Here is a 20,652-nt window from a genome sequence, read left to right as displayed (position 1 = left end):
CTGCTTGAGTCAGTACTACCCGTAAATAATACGAATTGATGTAAAACAACTATGAATGAAAAACAACTTTGAAGGTCCTGATACATTCAGGACTGCCAAAAATGAGAGTTTTCAGAGCGATGTCTAAAGATAAATAGAGCAGACACTGACCTAGGCCACATTGTGCTTTAACCCACTAGGAAATGACCGACAAAACAAAGCAAAAATGGAATATTAGTGATGAAGCGTATTTAGAAAAAAATGGCTTGACTATGGAGTTTTTTTCATTAATGGAAAACAATGCATTGAAAGAATGTTTTGCTTTAGTCAAGGAAAACATGCAATGCCTTTATGAAAACAGCGTTTTAAGATGGGATGAAGGAGAAAAATGGAGAGAGATGAGCATGGATACTCTTCGCTATGTCTGTTTATATAGTACCGAACGGCATGAGTTGGTTGGTTTTATGAGTTTTGAAGAGACAGTCGAAGCCGATCTTCCATGTCTTTACTTATATGAACTTCAGATTACAATGAAGATGAGAAGAAAAGGATGTGGATCTTGGCTTATGAAACAGCTACTACGCATCGCTGAGCGAAGACAAATCCCGTATGTCTTTCTGACCGTCTTTGGTAAAAATGAGCAAGCTCTCAAATTCTATCGTCAATTTCATTTTTCACCGCATGCAACATCTCCTCAGTCAAAAATGTTTCGATCTGGTAAAGTTGTTCATCCAGATTACTACATCTTATACACGCGTGTATAAAAATTAACAGGAACAACGGCAAGGCTTCAATGGTTTTTTTGAATTCATATATAGGATGAAAGCACTACACAAATTTACGAAATTGTCTGCTTTGCTTTGTGAAAATACTATTTAGGAACCTGATGACAGACAAAATCCACTCATTTCTTAATATAGACATTCTACTCTGTGTTAGAACTTCTAAAAAAAAGTAATTTAATTAATTGACCTTGCTCAAATTGCAGAGCTTAATGAATTCTGCATAGAGCTAACTAAGGTATTTGTTTATTAAGAGTACCAAAACTTAAGTCTCTTTAAGTTTTTTAACGTTAACGTTGCATTTGTTTAAACATTTAACGAATTATAATGAACTTTAGTATATAGACTATGGTGACAGGTGTAATTATTTTATATTGCTACGGTACAGTACGCTAGGCAATAACAAGTGATTTGCTTTGTTCCTGTATTGAAAACAAACTTGACTTTCACCAACAACAAAAAGCACCTAAGTATTTCTTTAGCACCTAAAATAGTATTTAATTGGTGCAAAATGAATGCTAACAAGGAGACTGATTACTCCCTTGGGGTGGAAATGATTCCACTTAGCATGGGAGAGTTCTTTGAGGAAATTGATCATATACGAGATGCCATTCGACAAATTGAGGACAATGTTGGCAGAATAGAAATGCTGCATCAACAATCTCTCCAGGAAGTTGACGAATCCAACATCGCTGCTACTACACGCCAGCTAGAAGGATTTACTGCTGATACCCGTCGTTTGCAAACCAGTGTACAATTGGCAATTCGATCTTTGGAGTCACAAAACATGCAGCTGCCTCCTGACAATGACACCGCTACTAGAAAAACTCAAACTGAAGCTGTTAAGAAGAAATTTATGGATCAGATCCGACACTTTTTGCAAATTGAGAAGACTTATCGTGCACAATACGAGCAACGCATGCGCCGCCAACTCGAAATTGCTAACCCTAGAGCTACTGAAGAAGATTTCCAAACCGCAATCAGTGAAGAAAACGGCGGTCAGGTCTTCGCTCAGGCTTTGCTACGCTCCAATCGTTCTGGTGAAGCCAGAACTGCACTTCGAGAAGTACAGGAACGTCATGCAGACATTAAAAAGATTGAACGTACTATCGCTGAACTTGCTCAATTGTTTCAAGACATGGCTACCATGGTTCAGGAGCAAGAACCTGCCGTTGATAAAATTGTTACTGATGCCGTCAACGTAAGAACAAATATGGGTGAGGGTACGCAACATATGGACCGTGCCATTAAGAGTGCCAGAGATGCTAGAAGGAAGAAATGGATTTGCTTCGGTGTTTGCATACTTATCGTTTGTATTTTAGTCGCTGTTCTTTGCGGTGTATTGATTCCCGTGGTCGGCAACCACAACAAACATTGATTTTATTCGTTTTAGTTCTTCTTTTCTTTCTTGCTTGCCTACCCGAATTTCGTTTTAAAATACCGCCTTTACCATTTTCTTTTATATAAATGGAGTTATTTAATTATCGAGCAATACGAGGATGGTTGTGAAACTAGTATTCAATTATCTTTTTACCGCGCTAGCATATTCATTGTTCAGGTCTCCATCCTATTTTGCCCGTTGATTTTTTCACTCTTATACTCGTTGGTGAACATTTTCACTTTTATGTTTGTCTTTCAGTGTCCAGTATCCCCTCACTTGCGTTTTATGTTTCCTTCGATTACATTTTTAAGTTGTTGGTTAAAGTTGCATGTCGCCCTGTATACATACGCCCCTTCTAATCGCATTAGGCTTGAAGTCGTTTATGGGTCGAAAACAACCGAACTCGTAAGTGTATTATAATGTCGCTCGTTACATAGTCTCAACAAAGTATCATTACACTAATAAATATACATAGTCTTAAAGTTCATATACTTATGTCCTTTTTTCATTGAGTTGATTGTAACATAAGTTGTGTTTGTTTATAACCTATTCGGACGAGTGAATTAAGAAAGTCCTTTATTTTCTGCATCCATTAACGAAGCAGATGTTGATAGAAATTATTAATTCATTAAATTTATCTTGTTACATTTTTTAAAATTAGCTAAAAGTAATCGTTTCAAAGCTCATCAGGATCATCGTTGCCATTCTTCAACAAGGATGTCTGAAATTGAGATGCCGAACAAGCTGCTGGACTTTTCATCTTTATACTGTACTCACATTTCTGAGCTTCTAGAACACTAACAATCTCGTTCTCAATTCCACATTCAACAAAAACTCTAGCAGATCGATCGGGACCGTTCCAACAACTTTGGCCATTAGAGTATTTCAACGTATTTCCATTTTGCTCCACAAAATTTCTGGCATTATTAGCAATATTTTAAAAATCAGAAAAAAGTACTCATACCCTAAATCAACAGAATTTTGAAGAACATTTCCAAAGAAAACAACTTTGTATATATAGTCACCAACTTTGCGTTCTGTTGTCATTCCTTTCAAAAACCGATACAGATTATCCCAACCATTATGGTGCTCTTGTAATTCTTCAAGAAGAGCAGTCTGTTCTTTTTGTAACTCTTCCAGTTCAACTTCTGCCTCATCTAAGTCGGATTGAACATTTTCCAAGTAAAAGCCTAAAATTTAACAGTTAGAAAGGCAAAGAAAAAGATTTTCATACCACCTGTATTTTTTAATGATGTGGCAGGAATACTAGGACTTAATATTCCGAAATCAATCAAAGAGCGTTTCACATTCCAGTATACGTCCGTTAAGTCCTTTTCAATTTTTTTAAAGAAGCCAAAGTAGGTAGCTAAGCTCGTTAATAACTTTGAATTTCAGAAGCAATTTTTGGTACCTTCTTCTTTAGCAATTCGAGCAAGATGTGCGATAGATGATTTCAAATCATTATGGATTTTTTCTGAAGCAACCTTCTTCTTCACATTTTGAGACCTTATGTCTTCCCAAGAGTCTATAGCTTCTTTCAACGTAGCTTCAAAGTTATCTGTTTCATACTGAAGAGTTATCTCGTCTAAAAGATTCTCCAAAGCATTCAGACGTTCGTTATACTCATTTCTTTCATCGAGTAAATCGTATAAATCAACTTTAATTTCTTCTAAATCATTAGAAAGAATGGATCTGCTATCTGAATCAGCAGACTCCTTTAGCGCTTTCACTGTATTCTCAAGGTTTTGTTTCGTCTTTTCGAGTTCTGTAATTTTCCAAGTTACTGAATCGTACTTTTTCTTTGCTTCCTTCTTCAATTCAGCACTTTGAGCTACCCAGTCATCTCGAATCTTTAGGCCGTCACTCACAAGCTGATTATGTTTCTCCAAAGAACGCTTATAATTTTCTGCTTCTTCCTTGCACGTATTTTCACACTTTACCAAAGACTCATCGGAACCATCGCAGCAGTCGCACTTTGTGTCATCAACCCGATTTGAAGGAATGTACTTGCTAATATAACCATCGTTTTTGCAGAAAAACTTGCCGTTTGAACAAGCCGAAGTTCCTTAAAACCAGTTAATACAGTTTTAAGTAGAAAAATCATACCAGGTTCGTCAGATCCGTCTGGGCAATCACAGTAGTCATCTTACAAAAATCTGTTAGTATCGGCACGAGCTCTTCCAGTGTTCTTACCATTAATTTGTTCAAGATTAATCGTTATATCACTTCCTAAACATTTCCATCGTCCCTCCGCATTTGGTTTATATAGATGCAATTCTTCAATAGTTAACAGGCATGGAAATCACTACTAACAATGGACATACCGTTTTCGCTAATACCTCTTATTGAAAGCTTGGCATTTGTAAAAGGAATTAAACTACTAACTAACGACGCCAGAAAAAAACAAGATTTGAGATGCATTTTACTAATTGGCAGTTTGAAGCCTAAGTGTAGTACAGTAATTCGGTGAAATATGACAGGAATGGAGAAATATAAGAAGCCTTAAAACGAATTAGCTGTTTTTTAGTTTTTACTATTGTAATCTTCGCATTAAATAATAATTTTAGTAGTTTAATTTAATTCAATTTTTGAACAGGAATGACTTGCTTGCTAAGGACTTTTGTCAGAACAAACAATACTTAAATTATATTATCATTACACTTGTATAATGTCAAATAATTCTTATTTTTATCTTAATATTAATAAACCAGCCGACTAAACAAACACCTAGAAAAAAATAACCAAATACACCTTAATCATCATCTCAAGACTTTACTTTTTTTGTTTAGCCAATTCTACTTCTTTTTCGTTCTCTCTATCCTTGGCAATCTGCTCTTTAAGCATCATCTTGTAATCACGGATTTCACCATCAAACTCTTTCACAGTATTATCCTTGACGACCCAAATTTCTTCAGCAACTTGATCAATGAGACGGAAGTCGTGGGTAATGAAAATAACACCACCATCGAAGTTGTTCAGAGCATCAGCCAAAGCATCAATGGTGTCAATATCCAAAGCGTTCGTAGGTTCATCAAGAAGTAAAATGTGTGGTTGAGTCATACCGAGGAAAGCAAAAAGAACACGACGACGTTGTCCATCAGAAAGCTGACTCATAGGGATGACTTGACTTTTACCAGTAAGGCCGTAACGACCAATAATTCTTCTCATTTCACCTTCTGGCTTATTACCGAATTTAGTACGTAGCCAATCTACTGCAGATAATCTCATATCCAATTGATCACCCATGTGTTGATTGAACAAAGCCAAGCGAAGGCCGTGATGATGAACAACGCTTCCAACCGTAGGTTGAATCTTCTCAAGGATCAATCTAATCAATGTAGTCTTGCCAGCACCATTAGGGCCTACCAAAGCGACTCTAGAATTCAAATCTAAACCAAAGTTCAAGTTTGAGAAGATAGTAGGGCCTTCAGGATAGTTAAAGGAAACGTCTTGGAATTTTACAGCAGGAGATGGTATACCACCACCACATTCCTGGAAGCGAATAACCAGTTGTTTCTCTTGAATGATTTCTTCATCCAAAACCTTGCCGGATTGTTTGTCTTTTTCAAGACGTTTATCCATAGCCTTCACTTTAGCCTTAGCTTTCTTTTGCTGATCACTTCCAGTCATGTTAAGTTTGTTTTGTAATTTAGACATGTCCTTTTCTTGTTGACGAGCCTTCTTAGCTAATTGCGCATCACGCTCTCCACGCACCTTGAGAAATACATCGTAATTACCAGAATAGTAATCAAGCTTGTGATGGTGGAGATGAACGATATCGGTACAAACCTCATTTAAAGTGTCTTGGGTATGACAGGTAATCAACACAGTATGACCTTCCATTTCATGAGTTAAGTATTCTTCCAAGTATGCAACTGCTTCGAGGTCAAGGTGATTTGTAGGCTCGTCAAGCATCATAAGAGTAGGCTTAATGAACAGAATACGAGCCAAAGCGATACGCATTCTCCAACCACCACTGAGATCTTCAGTTCGCTTGGAGATCATTTCATCAGTAAATTGTAAACCTTTAAGAATCTTGTAAACGAGATGCTCACTATTGTCAGTTTCAAGTTCAGTTAAACGAGTTTGAATAGTATCCAACTCAACAGCATTCTTATCTGGATCATCAAGTAGGTCTTCCATTATAGTTTCAAGATGTTTACGCTCTTGCTCGTTGATGTCTAAGACTGCTTCAACGCAGGTAAGTGAATTACCCATATATTCACGATCCAATAAATAAAAGTCTAAGGATTGTGGGGCAGGAATTTGTCCACATGCAATTGCGTGAAGTAAAGTAGACTTACCGGTACCGTTCGGCGCGATTAAACCATATCGACGACCGTTGATTAAGCTAAGTTCAGAGTCCTTAATAAGATGTTTACCATACGCAGATACTGATAATTTTTCTACTTGTAAGTCACGGCTGTTGGGAGGACTGAGTAAATTACCGGTAACGGTGATACCGGCCGATGGATCAGAACCGTCAGCAGAAACTTTCTGTCCAGAAGCATAAGCAAAAATAAGTCGTCCAGAAAGCAAGCCATCCTTCAAATTTTGGTTTTGATTAAGAGGTCCGTTACCGGCAGAATCATTTTCCTCCTTAGATTCCACAAGAGAAGCGATCTTTTGAGCCTTCTCTTCTTTCTTGCGAGTTTTGCGATCCTTCTTAGGTTCATCAGACTTCTTGGATTTTTTCTTTTCCTTTTTGGAAGTAGAAGACTCTTCTTTCTCCTCATCCTTTAAGGACATTTCATCCATGCCTTCGTTTAAAGAGTCGAAAGCATTCTTACGGCTTGCTTTCTTGCCACTCTTCTTTTTCTTTTTGGGATCTTCATCAACCCCAGAGTCTTCTGACTCGGACTCTTCTTCATCTTCCTGCTCGTCAGCGAATGCGGCAAAGGCATTCACTGGCTTTTTGTTTTGACCGGAAGACTTCTTGGGAGGAGAAACGTCTTCCTCCTCTTCTTGATTCTGGCTTCCATTGGATTTCGAGTCAGATTCTTCATCAAGAACAGCTTCGGATTTCTTGGTAGCCTTTTTGTTCTTCTTCGTCTTCGGCTTGGGAGCCGGTTTAACTTCTTCAATCTCGTCTTGGATGTTTTCTAAATCCAAATCGGCATCGCGTTGATTTGCGCGTCTTCCCCTAGCCATTTTATTCAAAAATTCAATATATCAAAAGAATTGGTCCCAAAATCCTTCACAAGTCAAAAAACCCCAATTAAAAATATAAAGAGTAGTATTATATGAAGAAAAGCTTTGCTACAAAGCTCTCAAATTATATACTAGAAATAGGGTAGTTTGTTGTAGAGAGTAAGTCTGCTAGAGTGCAAGAAATATAGGCGAACTAGCTAAATATTAGCAAATGCCTTCTTTTATTTATTCTTTTTTACTATACAATACTTAGCTTTTAAGATTTGATTTTTTTCAAAATGATGAAGCCTCAAAAAATTGCTTCTCCTAAAGGCATACTTAAACAAGCAATTTAAAGCAAGAGGAAGTGCTTCTTATTTTTAAAAAAGTATTTATTTTAATGTTACTCTTGAGAAAAAAAAAGGCTAAATTGTTATGATGAGTGTAAACTGAAAGTTTTAATAGAAAACAGTTATACTAACTAGTACTTCGCGCAGCTACGAAATTCTTTTTGTATTTTTCAATTTCACTCTATTTGGAGATTCACAGCATATTGAAAACTGAAGGGTTTTGACTTTATTCGCGTTGAAGTTTGAATGCAAAATGTTAAAAGACAGTTTAAACTGACTATAATTTGATTTACTATTCATAAGTTAATTAGTTAATTGAAAACACATGAAAGTTTGAAGACTATTATCCTACATGACTCTCAAAGTGTACAACCCGTTTTGGTCATTCTCCATAACTGTATAGAGCATGGCTCCAAAAGGGAAAAAGGGAAACCCATCAGAAAGCATAGTGGACAAAAAGAATTCTAATGATAAAAGCGTCAAAGACAAAAAGAAAGGCAGCCTAGGGGGGAAAGAAGCTCGAGAAATAGTAGGAAATAAAACGGAGCCCAGTACTGCACCTCGCCCTACCGCTAAGCAATTGGTGGGTGGCAGCTCTTGGACTGGTAAAATTCCTGCTGTTTTATTAAATGAGCATTGTCAAAAAAGTAAATGGGAAAAACCGGATATACAGGTGGTAAGTGAAAGCTACTGACTCAATCGAACTATTTCTAATGATATCTGTAATGAAGAAACAAACAAAATCCAAAAAATATATATTTACATCCGTCCGGCTGTCGAAAAGAGATCCAAAAAATGCGTCTGTTTTTGATCATGCTAACCTGGCTCCTCCAAAAATCTTTTACGAAAAAGACTTGTTTCCTGAGAAGGAGACGCTGGTAGAAGCTAGAAATGTTGGAGCTGTATACGCATTACACAGGGTAAGTTATAAAGTCTGTACGCGGGAAATTGACCAAAATATATCTGTAGGTTCTGTCTCATAAATCTTTACAGCACGCACTTCCTCCAAATTTTAGAGATATATGGGTAAATTTGGAAAAACAGAAGAAAGAAGATGTGAAAAACAATAGACAATATTTTTACCAAGAGGACCCCTTTAAAGCTGCAAAAGAACGGGAAGCAGCGATCGCTGCAAATCAGCAAGCCTCGGCAAAACCACCTGTCCCAAAGCTTCCAAAACCTACGTTTTCGTCCACCGATGGAACTCGTCTTTCAGCATTTTCCAAGTACGACTTCAAACATGCCGTTACTCTCAACATGAGCCTTAATCATCGTCAGTCTATAGAAACACTCTTACGGTCGTTGAACATTTGGGATGCATACGAGGAAAAAGGAGCTTTTGAAAACCTTGAAAAACTTATAGTCAAAGATCTAGTAAGTCTTGGGTTTCGAGATTTGCATGCGAAGGAAGCGTGTCAGTACTGCTCATCCTTAGAGGAGGCGTTAGAATGGTTAATTATTCATGTTCCGGAAGATGATCTTCCTGAAAGATTTCTTCCTTCTGACTATAATGTTGGCGTTCGAGTTCAGAACAATAACTCTGAGACACTAGCTATTCATTACAACGCAAAGCGTAAGAGAGTCTTTCTTTATTATCGTTCCCATTTGCTAATCACTTAGTGTAGGTTTTGCAGAGTCTGGTTACAATTATGATTTCTCTTTTTCGGTTCTGCAAAGATTCGGAAATAATTTAGCACCTGCAGCGGAATATTTACAATTTCATTTAATTGACAAGGAATATCCCGATAACCCCGAATTCTCTAGTGAATCTTTAAGTTTGTTTAAAGAAGAGGCGGAAGCTTTGCAATCGATATACCAAAATAAAGTGCTTGTAGAGGATGGTTCTTGTAAAATCAAGATCAATGCACCGACCGACGAGTTTGGGCAAGTCTATATTGAATTTAAACTGCCAGCTCATGCTTATCCTCAAAACGTACCTTTAATATTTATATCCTCGACTAAAAGAATGGCATCCTATATAAAGCTAAGCATAGTAAGAAAGCTGCTTCTTTATGCTCATAATTATATTGGGGAACCTATGCTTGACGTGTTATACGACTATTTTCAAGAAAACATTACAATGTTTTTGAAGAACCTCGAGCCTTTATTAAGTCTTTCTTCGGTTACAATTGGAACGGATGTATTGAGGACTAAAAATATGATATCCAATATGCAAAAGGATACGCGAAAGCCGAAATTGTTTAAACGTGATAACGAATTTGACACGAAGATCTACCAAGCTTGGTTACAAAGGCAAAAAAATCCAGAATATTTACAAAGAACAAAAGATAGAGAAACCCTTCCTGCTTTCAAGTCAAAAGGAACTGTACTATCGCACATACAAAGCTGTCAGTCAATAGTTATAAGCGGTGAGACAGGAAGCGGTAAATCTACTCAAGTAGTTCAATTCATTTTGGATCACTTCCTCTCGGAAGGACACGGTAATATTGCTAATGTTATTTGTACTCAACCTAGGAGAATTTCAGCAATCAGTTTAGCTGAAAGAGTTTCTTATGAAAGAGCTACTTCTTTGGGAAAAGAAGTTGGTTATAGTGTGCACGGAGATAAATGCCTTTCGAAAGAAACCTTACTAGAATTTTGCACTACTGGTTTGCTACTAAGAAGGATTCAGTTGCATGGCCTAGCATACCTTCGTACTCTATCATGCATTGTTGTAGACGAGGTACATGAAAGATCCATAGAGAACGATATACTTCTTGCCTTACTGAAACTTGTTTTGCCTCGTATACCCAACTTGAAGATTGTGCTTATGAGTGCAACCGTGAATGCTGAAAGGTTTACGTCGTACTTTCCCAAATCCAAGCATTTACATATTGAAGGCAGAACTTATCCCATTGAAGATTTTTACATCGAAGACTTCAGTTTTCTGAAAGATGAGGATTCAAACGACGAAATTGCGAAAAGAAATAAGAGCTCATACGAAGTTGACTATAATCTCATATCTCAAGTCGTAAACCAAATTGATACTGAACTTGGCTTGAACAAGGGTAGCATTTTGATCTTTCTACCGGGCGTTTCAAACATCAACCGTTGCATGCAAGAAATTAAACGAAAATGTGGAGATGGACTTGAAGTTCTTCCTCTTCATGCTTCTTTGAATACCACCGATCAAAGGAAAGTCTTTAAATCGTATAAGAAAAGAAAGGTCATTTGTTCGACAAATGTTGCAGAGACTTCAATCACAATTAACGACGTTGTGGCAGTTATTGATAGTGGAAGAGTGAAACAAATTGACTACGATCTTGATCGAGATTTGGTAACTTTTAAAGAAACATGGGCATCCAGGGCTGCTTGCAGACAACGAAGAGGTAGAGCAGGTCGTGTTCAGAAAGGAAAATGCTTCAAGTTATACACAAGAGGATTTGAAAAGAAAGGAATGGTTGATGAGACTCCCCCCGACGTGCTTCGAACGGCCTTATCCCAGGTTTGTTTGAGCATCATACCTTTAGTGAGTCGTTTTACCAGCAATAAAGATTCAGACAGACAAGGAGCCGTTAAAAAATTTATGCAGTGTCTTTTGGATCCTCCTACTGATCAAGCAGTTGATACTGCCATAGAGAAGTTAATCCAGGTTGGTGCCTTGAATGAAAATGAAGAACTCACGGGACTAGGAGAGTATTTGGTAGGTTTTTTACTAATATTGCGTTTGTTGCTAACAGTCAGGTTGCTTTGCCCGTGGATTTGAAGCTAGGCAAACTTTTAGTTTTGGCCTCTATATTTGGGTTTACAGAACCTGCTCTGAGTATTTCGGCAGTATTATCTTCAAAATCCCCATTTTTGCATGATGATGATGCTAGACTGATAAGATCCGAACTGAGCAATGGTTGCGGTGATGTCCTTACTGACGCTAAAGTATACGACCAGTGGCACGAGATTATGAAAAGTAGCGGTATGAAAAAAGCTGCTGAATGGTGCCGGGATGTAAGTGATTCTCTGTCTCGATATTTTATTAACGTTTAGAATCATATATCTGTTGTAAGTATGCAACAAATCAGACAAAACAGGTCAGAATTAAACGATGCTATTCAAATGCTGAAGCTGGTAATCGACTTGAAACATGTTAAATTTTCATGGAATTCTAGTGAAGATTTAGCGCTTCTTTCGGCTATAATTGCTGGTGCGTTGCGACCAAATATTGTAAAATGTGCTTATCCAGACAAAAAATACGTGTCTTCCTCTTCTGGATCTATTGAGGTTGATCAGGAGGCTCGTTTGACCAAGTTTTTTGATAAGTCTAAAAACAGATTGTTTATTCATCCAACTAGCGTGATGTTTACTAACTCACCGAATCCATCCAAAGCAACATTTATAGCTTATGAGCGAAAGGTAGAGACTACCAAACCATTTCTGCAAAATTGCACTCCTATCAATACCTTTGGGATGGCTTTGCTTGGGACAAACGATATTATAGTTGACCCTTTAGGAAAGGGATTAGTCCTTGACAATGCTTTTACTGTGAAAGCTTGGCCAAAGGTTGTCATTCTACTGAAATTGCTTAGACGCTATTTGGATTTCGCTTTGCATCAAAGATTAGAATCTAGTCAAAAGGTATATTACGAAGATGATATTCGCGGATGCATACAGTCATTGATTGCTAGCAATGGTGTTTAAAAATGGTCGTTACGGATACGGAAAAAAAATAAAATATTTGGTCAACAGTGTTTTTTTATGGGTGCTTTGTCTTTCGAAATTAGCTCATAAATTAGTATATGTAAAACATTTATGTCGATGTTAAAAAAACTATTCAAGTCATGAAAATGTCATCCATAGTTGCATTGTAAGGAAACATTCGTACGCGCTTTGGTTTTTGTTACCCTAATTTCACGTCTTTTCTGTTATTAATTTACATCTTACAAATTGCATGCGACTGAAAGTTTGCCAGCTTTCAAGAATATTCATCCGTATGATACGGCACGATGATTATTTTTCTATATACGAATATTCAACAAAGTTGAATATTCATATGTTTTAAAAATTTGAACATTGCCCTCATATCTAAGATAGCAGGCGTGTGTTGTTCATCCTTATCCTGAATCAACTAAACGTAATAAACTCCAAATCGCAGGAAATAAATGCCAAAATTATCCGCAAACTAGGAAGCTTGAAATATTGGCTTTTACAATCGTTACTACTACTGAAAAAAAATATATGGAAACGAATGGAATGAGTTCAATTGTTGCCTTCAACAGGAAAGAATTAGGATTGAAGATTTATGGATCATTCAAGAGACAGACTCCACATACTGGGAACAGTTTCAGATACTTTTGATAATGTGGAGGACTTAAGGTCAGTTTTAAAGTATCGCGCATACTTTACTACGACAGACACATTTTTTTGTAAGCAAATTTGGGCATTTTTCACAGGCATCAAGTCTTTTCCAACCGAAAACAAGCTTCCTCTGGAAACTCACTTCAATCACATAGAGTGGGATTTAGCAGAAAGTTTTTTGGTTCAAGAAGGAACTTTATATACGTTTGATATAATAGCACCCCTTCCAAGGTACACACCAAGAACGATTTTTACACCTGATGGTGCGATTCATTATGAATTGACTATAAATATTCTCACCGATGAAACTTGTCGGATTCCTAGGGTCACAACTGTCCCGGTTATCATACCGTTCACTTTGGATCCTGACCGTATGCCAGGGGCACATCATATTCGATTTGGTCTTCCTTTAAACCAAGACTCTTTTACAAAGCTTTTGTTGTCACCAAAAAAACATAAAGAAATTAGAGTTCTTTTTAATTATCCTCAACAAAACTACAAAGGCCCAGGATGCGTATGTCCCCTTCTAATTGATCTCGAGCTTGTGCAATCCGAAGAAGGAAATGCTCACAGCAATTATCCTGAAAAGTTGAACAACATTTGGGGCGTCAGAACCCCTACTTCTCATTCTTCAAAAAGCTTACATGAATCTTCAGATTCTATACCAGATCGATTGAGTCGGCTTAGTCTCGAACTAGGTGAACACAAATCATCTCACGCTAAAAGCCGTGCGTCTTCACCGACTTCAGCATGTGCTTATGAAAGGTACTTTATTCATGTCTGCCTTGTTCAAAAGGTCACTTTTTTACTATTTAACGGTCCTTTCCGAGTTTCAACAACCGTCCTTTACGAGGACGGGAGGTGGACCCCTCCAACGGTACCAGGTCTTCACTCAAGAGTTGAATTCATGGTACCATTTGAAGACACAATTCATGGAAGTGTAACTGGAAATCCTCATCTCCTTGTAAAGCATAAATTTTACGTTTCCGTTCATAGTTCAGAACCTTCCAGTGCTCCACTAAAATCAAGCTTTTCCTCTACCTCTTCGCTTAGAAAAAAATCATACTCGTTATTTTCTTCTTTCCGGTCTAGTTCATCTCTTGCTTCGAATTGGCATACAGAACCAGAAGACAACAACCGCCCGCAGTCATCTAGCGAGCTGTCTGTAAAGTGCTTATCTCAGTATTCGCCAAGGAATTCACAAAAACTGCATCACAAGCTTAAAAAATTTGATTTTAAACTGCCTGTCTTCATATTTCATCGCAACTTGAATTCTGAATTGTCTCATCTCCCTCCTTATTCCCCTAGTCATGATCCATATTTTTATTTGGAAGACGACGAAGAGGTGATGTCTTCTAGTATTTCTTTAAATCAACTAGCTGGTATGTCTCATAATCGCTCTTCATCAAAAACCCGTTGATTTTATTTAATAGTTTGTTCTTCTTTTTTCTTTCATGCTTCTTGTTGGTTTTGAATTTCAACACAACTAACCAGGTTCTTCTTCGTTCAATCATTAACGCCATTTAACTTTAATCTATCATAGTTTACATAACTTATTTTTATGAAATTTATGTCCCCGTGTTTAAGTTTGCTTATTACGATGAAATTGTAGTTAATAACTATTCTTTTGACATTTTATTTACCAGGAGAGAACAATCTATTGTAAGGAAAATCATGAAGTTTAAAGATTCACCAAATTAACCATTATTATACGTAAATCCTCTACACAAAATCAAACGTAAAGTCATTCTTTCTTTTTAATGAATCGTTCCCTGATGTCTGATATCCGTTTGTTTCATTTCAGTGATTTTTTGTTTCAACCTCGTTGTTAAATCAATTGCTTTACTCCACTCAGCATTCGTATTTGAGCGAGGTGAAAATGGCTGCTTTGGAGGATCTTTCTGAAACGAAAAATTATTTCCTGATTTAGAAAGTGCCAGTGGTGAGTGTTGGGTAAAGCCTGTAGAACTTAATGGCCTTGCTCTTCCTAACGGAGATTGCAAAAGGTCAATGCGATTGCTTGGTCCTGTCGATGCATCTAACATTTCGGAATTAGCTCTTCGTAAAAAAGCAGATCTTCGATCATTCAAAGGAGACGAAGGCTGCAAATCACGAATCGTACTCAGTTCCTTCTTAACTTCGGCCAACTCTCTTTGTAAACGAGTTTTTTCTTCTCTTTCGAGAGATAATAGTATTTTCAGCTCCTCATTCTCTTCATTTAAAGAAGCGATTTCTTCGAATGAGCCGCCATTGTTTTCTTTCAGTTCTAGGTGACTTGGGGATGTCTTTGAATGTTTTGTAGGCTGATGTGCTGCATCGTCTAATTCCATGTTTTTTATTCCTTGTACCGTTTGATTTATGGTTCCCGCAGGTAGCGGTGATGTCGATTTCAGAGCGGGCTTATTTAAAAGTGGTGAATTGCGAGAAAGGCCACGCGCGACCGGTCTAGTTGTAGGCCTTGGCATTAAAGGGCCATTTTCGAACGCGTTTGATTTCTCCATGTTTAAAGAAAGTTTCTCATTATTCGTCTTCTTTTTCGGGGAAGCTGATACAGTCGAAGCAGAGGATGTAGACAAGGGAGGGTTTTTAGCTGTTTCCAGTTTCGGAGGTGAACCTGGCTTAGTATCAGACTTCTTAATTGGAGCTGTGGGTGCCGGCTTCGTTTTTGAGGGTGCCTTGGCCTTAACTATAGCAGACTCAAAAAAGGACATAATTTTTGATTTTCGTATTTCGTCCAAAGATTCCATGTGTATTGCTAACTGGCGCTCTCCTACCAATTTCATGAGAGTTCCAAGGGCTTCGGCTGCTGAAGAACGCACTGGCTCGAATGTGTCTGAAACTCCCGGAACACAAGATTTGGCGCATAATTCAACGCTAGACTTGGAAGGATATTGAGGCACTTTACGAAAACAGCGGGTTAAAAGAGTAAAGCAAGCAATTTTAATCTGAGGATTTTTGTTATTAGAGAAAGCGCAAATGGGTTCACTAACATCATTAAAGGGTATCGTGTCACAAGCAGCATCCATTGCTGAAGACAATGTTTCTACAACATTTTGCTTTTTTTCTTTTGATCGTTCCAAAAGTGCTTGAACTGAAGTAATGGCGTACTTAGAATAGTTTGAACGTAGTCCTTTAGCTAATACCGTTATACAATTCGCTGCATTCATTACGACCATAACGTTGGCATCTTTCACAATGGATTTAGATAATAATGCAACCAAACCGAAGAAATCTCCTTCCTTAATTCTTGGTTGACTAAGGACTGGGACGAGTGCGTCAAGAGCTTCCTTACGCTCTTTCCACTTTGTCGAGGACATTACGGTTTCCAAGTTGGGATCAATTTTGGGAATAACGTCCACCTCCTCTATTAAATCTAATTCATCTTCTTCCTCTTGAAGGTTTGGTTCCTCATTGATTTCGCCGCCATTGCCTTTTTCGTTATCTTCAGCAGTTTCCGTTTGCTCAGAAACTTGACTCCTCAACAAGCGCTGTTGTTTGGGTGGATCAGTAGGTAATTTCGAAAACGAGCTTTCAAGCTCTTTCACCTGAACTGGTTTCAATTCTCCAAAAATTGATAATTTTAAAGGCTCCCCAATCCAGCGAAACAAATTGACGGTTAATCGAAACGTTTCTTGACGTACATTTTTATCAGCGTGTCCAAACATCGATTTTAACTGTGCGACGATTGGTTTCGGTTGAATTATTTTCGTACCAAATTGCTCGACCAAGTCAGCAATAGCCGACACGTTAGCAGTTATAACTTTAGGAGATCGTGCAGATAAGGAAGAAAGAAGGGCATCAATTACAGGATTTGCTGTATCGACTTCAACCATCAACATCAAGGCTTCAACAGCATCGGATTTTGTAGAAGCTCGAGAAGTAAGGCATTTTTCTGATATAGCAGCAGCAGCAAGTTCTCTACATTTAACGATGTAAGATGGGTCCGAAAATTTACAGAACGATACGAAAGCAGTAACGCCTGCTCCTTGAGCTGCGACATTGCTGTCTGCAAGGACAGATCTCCATAAATCAGGTTGACGGGCCCAAAGATCGAAGCAAGGATCTGTTGGAGAGCCAGAAAGAGAAAAGTTTTTACTCAATTCTTCATAAGCACCCAACCGAGCCTTCCAGACTTTATGTGTAATTCGCGCTTCCAAAGATAACTTTGTGTAATCTTCTTCCTGGTCCTGACTCATTATGAATATAGAAGGGAATGAAGGTAAGTCTAAATAATAAAAATAAAAACCAAAGTAAAGTAAAGTAAAGAAGGAGAATAATCTATGTTAAGTAACGTGAGTACGGTTCACTTCAAATGAATTTGGCGTAAGGCAAACAATAAATAAAGATTGAAAAGCAATTTTCGTGGATACTCTAACTAATATTTTGATTCAAGTATACTTTCATAGATAAGTTAGGGTTGTATAATAGCACTGACTAAAACAACAGAATTCAGTTTAATATAATTGCTTCTAGAAGTTCATTCAAGCAATTTTTTCTTTGAACGAACGTTTATATTATGAATAATATTCAAGTTCTTATTCTTGCGGTTCTCTTTTGTTCTTTTAATGAGACTTGCTTTGGAGTAGTTAGGAGAAGCAATTTCACACTTGGTGCATAGTACGAATTACAAAATGGAACCAAAATAAGCTCGAAAGCCTGCCTTATAAGCTAACTTGTAAAAAAGTATATAATAAATTAATTTACCCATACCTTTAATTGTGGAAACGAAGTAAAAGATTATTAACAGCATTTATCTTAACCACGGAAATTATTTACCTCATTCGCCATATGAGTGAAAACGACAATGACAAGTAGTCTACTTCTTGTCGATGCACTTCTGAACTATAAAATGGTTCAACTACTAAACATGATTATTTAACTCCAACGGATTGTTCAGTCAATTGGCATGCCCGTTAAGAAAGAAACCAACTTAACCGAAATAGTCTTTTTCCATGAATTTCTCAGTAATAATTAACATTGTTCAAAAAAACACGTTTTTTATTGTAGTTACGCAGGGCTTGCTATTTGGAAATTTATATTAGCAAATATTATTTGACGCTGTCCAAAAGTAATAACCCATGATTTTATACATATAATTTAGTTGAGCTGGACCAGAAGCATCCTAATCGATGTGTCTTCGCCAGCTAATAGCAAAGAGTACTCTCCTTCTTTGTCATATACTGGTCTCCAAGCAATTTTGTTCACTGGTTCCTTAGGAGACATCGCATCCGGCAGTCTTAAAGGAGTCCATTTCGTTAGATCATCTTTAGGACACTTCCAAACGTATGTTTTTCCTGACTCTGTACCTACTGCCAATAAAAGATGATCATCATGAAAGAATGGGGCAATATCCAATGCAGTTACAGCATCTGCAAATTGTAAACATACCACATCTTTGACTTTTTTGTCATCCAAAACTTGCCAAAATTTGACCATTTTATCTCTTGAAGCTGTAGCAAACACGTAACCCATCTCCTTTGGCGCCCAAGCAGCATCCCATATTATACGAGAATGTGCTTTAATAACTACATAAGGCAAAAACTTCGATTCTGCCTCAGAATATTCATGAATGCAAACCAGTCGATCACGTCCTGCTGTCAACAAATATTTATCATCGTATGAAAACTTTATAGTTGTTACAGTTAATGAATGACCAGAAAGCATCTGCTGCTGTTTCCAAACATTAGTATCATATAAACGAATCATGGCATGTTCAGGAGATTGGGATTTGCAAGAAGTTGCCATGTAATCACCTTTATGTGAAACATCGCACGCATAAACTTCGTAACCATGGCCATAAACCTTCTCAACTTCTGGGAACAACAGTAAACGTTGCAAATGTTCTTCAAAGGGGGGATGTTGCAAAGAGTCAATAACTTCAATCAATGGAGTTTGAACTTCGTCAGCATTTATTGTGCCTGTCTCAGTAGCAGTTGTTGCTTTATTAGAAAGGCCCAAGAGAGGAACATTCGCGGCTTCTGGAAGCTTCTCTTCAAATAATTGAGCACCACAAAGACGCTTTAGCAATCTAGCAATCGTTTTCGGGAATTCAAATACACGCGTAACTTTTTCGTCAGCACAACTAATAAAACCAATCCGTGAGGGCAAGCATTGAACGGAGGCTAAATCATAACCATGGATTTGTGGTCGAGCCATCTCTCGCCATGTGTTATCCTTTTCATAACGAGCATACAGACGAGTAGTTTGGTCCAAACTCGCTGTAAAGAAGAATTGACCCTGAGGATCCCAAGCTATACCTTTTACTGGTTTGGTGTGTCCAGATACAGAAGGAAGCTGTTCCCAATCTTCTCCAGATTTTTTCCATAATCTCCAGCCTCCTGTTCTTCCCCAACAGGCGACCGCATCACCATCAGGACTCCAAAAACCTCCCCAAAACCCACCTGCACTGCCTGTTGCTGTCGTTGAACCGTGAGAAGATGCGATTTCACCCATGCGCCCGTTTGGTACCCAAATGCCGGTAGCTGTATCCGGCTCCCATACAATTAACGAAGAATCAGCAGATGAAGATAAAATAATTTCCTTGCTAGGATGCCATTGTACATTCATGATCCAATCTTCATGACCCATTAAGAGAGCATCAAAAACGATCTTATACTCCACTCCATTAAGCTTGAACCGAATGGGCTTGTTGGATAACAGAGTTTCAGAAAATCTAACAAAGTTAGTATAATTTACTTTGGAGGATTTTAACTTACTCATCAGAAGTGGCTTCATCTTTTTCCTCCCAAAGCGAAATTTTCCAAAGTCGCATATAACGATCTTGACTGCCCGAGATCAACGTAGCCATTGATTCAGAAGTTTGTCGAACAGACAGACATCGCACCCAGTCAAGATGACCTGTTAAAACAGCCTTTAATTCAAAGTAAATATATACGTTGTCACTGCCATAAACGTTTATTCGTTTGTTAGAGCCACCAACAACTAAAACAATTCCATCCTTAAATTTTATCAATTTCAAGTCCATTGGAATCAATTCTCCAGTTTCGAATCGGGATACTTCTTTCAACATCTCCCCTGCTCCTTTCCATTCAAAAACCACGCACTTGCTGTTTGAACAACCAGCTATAATTAAATCGCCATTAACGGTGAGGCTTTCCGGCGTAGCATCCAAATTTATCGTTTGAATATTATCAAAGGCATCATTTTCATCATTCTTTTCCCATACGCGAACCGTCTTGTCCGATGATCCCGAAATAATCAATGTTTTTTCAGTAGTCAGCTCTTCAATACAACTTATTCTATCAGTATGACCAGCCAATAAGTATCGGATTTCTTTAAACTGTTATTTCCTATGTTAGTTTTCTATTTTTTCTTTTTATTTTGATTTCTTCCATGTAGAAAACTTACAGGATCAGCAATTGCTATGAGTTTTTCAGCACCATAAACCAATCCGAAATTTTTCATCCACGAAGCCGCTTCTGAGATCCGGTTACATCCAGCATGAAGTGTTTCATATCGAAACATTGCAGTGAATATTTATTAGAAATGCTGCAAACTTGGTGAAGTACAAATTCTTCACTTCAACCAACTTTTCGTTACTTGTAAATTAGGTAACATAAATACAATTCATTGACAAGGATGAAGTTGGGATTTACTAGCAGGAGAACTGCTTTTACTGAAACCGTCCTATTTAAAATTCATTACTATTTACTATAAAGTGAAAGTTCTTCTGTTATACTAAGCGACTATATGTTATCAACTATAATCCATTCAAACTAAT

At 37.6% G+C, this 20,652-nt stretch overlaps 8 protein-coding genes across 8 annotated transcripts; 4 read left to right on the top strand and 4 right to left on the bottom strand.

The window, feature by feature from the left end:
• Positions 1 to 182: 182 nt before the first annotated feature.
• Positions 183 to 743, top strand: naa40 (histone N-acetyltransferase Naa40; the record flags this gene model as incomplete). The annotated part of the gene is made up of 1 exon (XM_056181819.1): positions 183 to 743. The coding sequence occupies one exon, from the start codon at positions 183 to 185 to the stop codon at positions 741 to 743; it is 561 nt and encodes a 186-aa protein (XP_056038803.1).
• A 529-nt stretch (positions 744 to 1,272) lies between these two features.
• psy1 (plasma membrane SNARE Psy1) lies at positions 1,273 to 2,139 on the top strand (the record flags this gene model as incomplete). The annotated part of the gene is made up of 1 exon (XM_056181818.1): positions 1,273 to 2,139. The coding sequence occupies one exon, from the start codon at positions 1,273 to 1,275 to the stop codon at positions 2,137 to 2,139; it is 867 nt and encodes a 288-aa protein (XP_056038798.1).
• A 679-nt stretch (positions 2,140 to 2,818) lies between these two features.
• gbs1 (glucosidase II beta subunit) lies at positions 2,819 to 4,563 on the bottom strand (the record flags this gene model as incomplete). The annotated part of the gene is made up of 7 exons (XM_056181817.1): positions 2,819 to 3,059; positions 3,107 to 3,332; positions 3,377 to 3,508; positions 3,554 to 4,207; positions 4,249 to 4,287; positions 4,336 to 4,419; positions 4,467 to 4,563. 7 exons carry the CDS (start codon positions 4,561 to 4,563, stop codon positions 2,819 to 2,821), a joined length of 1,473 nt encoding a protein of 490 aa, XP_056038797.1.
• Positions 4,564 to 4,914: 351 nt separating this feature from the next.
• Positions 4,915 to 7,293, bottom strand: SOMG_03025 (ATPase, involved in cytoplasmic translational initiation; the record flags this gene model as incomplete). The annotated part of the gene is made up of 1 exon (XM_056181816.1): positions 4,915 to 7,293. One exon carries the CDS (start codon positions 7,291 to 7,293, stop codon positions 4,915 to 4,917), a length of 2,379 nt encoding a protein of 792 aa, XP_056038800.1.
• Positions 7,294 to 8,028: 735 nt separating this feature from the next.
• ucp12 (ATP-dependent RNA helicase Ucp12) lies at positions 8,029 to 12,254 on the top strand (the record flags this gene model as incomplete). The annotated part of the gene is made up of 6 exons (XM_056181815.1): positions 8,029 to 8,298; positions 8,354 to 8,542; positions 8,592 to 9,195; positions 9,248 to 11,265; positions 11,307 to 11,564; positions 11,604 to 12,254. The coding sequence occupies 6 exons, from the start codon at positions 8,029 to 8,031 to the stop codon at positions 12,252 to 12,254; spliced, it is 3,990 nt and encodes a 1,329-aa protein (XP_056038363.1).
• Positions 12,255 to 12,855: 601 nt separating this feature from the next.
• On the top strand, positions 12,856 to 14,331 carry SOMG_03023 (Schizosaccharomyces specific protein; the record flags this gene model as incomplete). Its single annotated transcript, XM_056181814.1, has 1 exon — positions 12,856 to 14,331. One exon carries the CDS (start codon positions 12,856 to 12,858, stop codon positions 14,329 to 14,331), a length of 1,476 nt encoding a protein of 491 aa, XP_056038794.1.
• Positions 14,332 to 14,668: 337 nt separating this feature from the next.
• alp14 (TOG/XMAP215 microtubule plus end tracking polymerase Alp14) lies at positions 14,669 to 17,107 on the bottom strand (the record flags this gene model as incomplete). The annotated part of the gene is made up of 1 exon (XM_056181813.1): positions 14,669 to 17,107. One exon carries the CDS (start codon positions 17,105 to 17,107, stop codon positions 14,669 to 14,671), a length of 2,439 nt encoding a protein of 812 aa, XP_056038793.1.
• A 901-nt stretch (positions 17,108 to 18,008) lies between these two features.
• Positions 18,009 to 20,396, bottom strand: elp2 (elongator complex WD repeat protein Elp2; the record flags this gene model as incomplete). Its single annotated transcript, XM_056181812.1, has 3 exons — positions 18,009 to 19,584; positions 19,628 to 20,211; positions 20,280 to 20,396. The coding sequence occupies 3 exons, from the start codon at positions 20,394 to 20,396 to the stop codon at positions 18,009 to 18,011; spliced, it is 2,277 nt and encodes a 758-aa protein (XP_056038796.1).
• Positions 20,397 to 20,652: the final 256 nt, after the last annotated feature.

Source organism: Schizosaccharomyces osmophilus, chromosome 2, assembly GCF_027921745.1.
Source record: "Schizosaccharomyces osmophilus chromosome 2, complete sequence".
Classification (NCBI taxonomy): domain Eukaryota; kingdom Fungi; phylum Ascomycota; class Schizosaccharomycetes; order Schizosaccharomycetales; family Schizosaccharomycetaceae; genus Schizosaccharomyces; species Schizosaccharomyces osmophilus.
The sequence above is the reverse complement of the archived record's forward strand: the minus strand, read 5'-3'. Positions and strand labels throughout refer to the sequence as shown.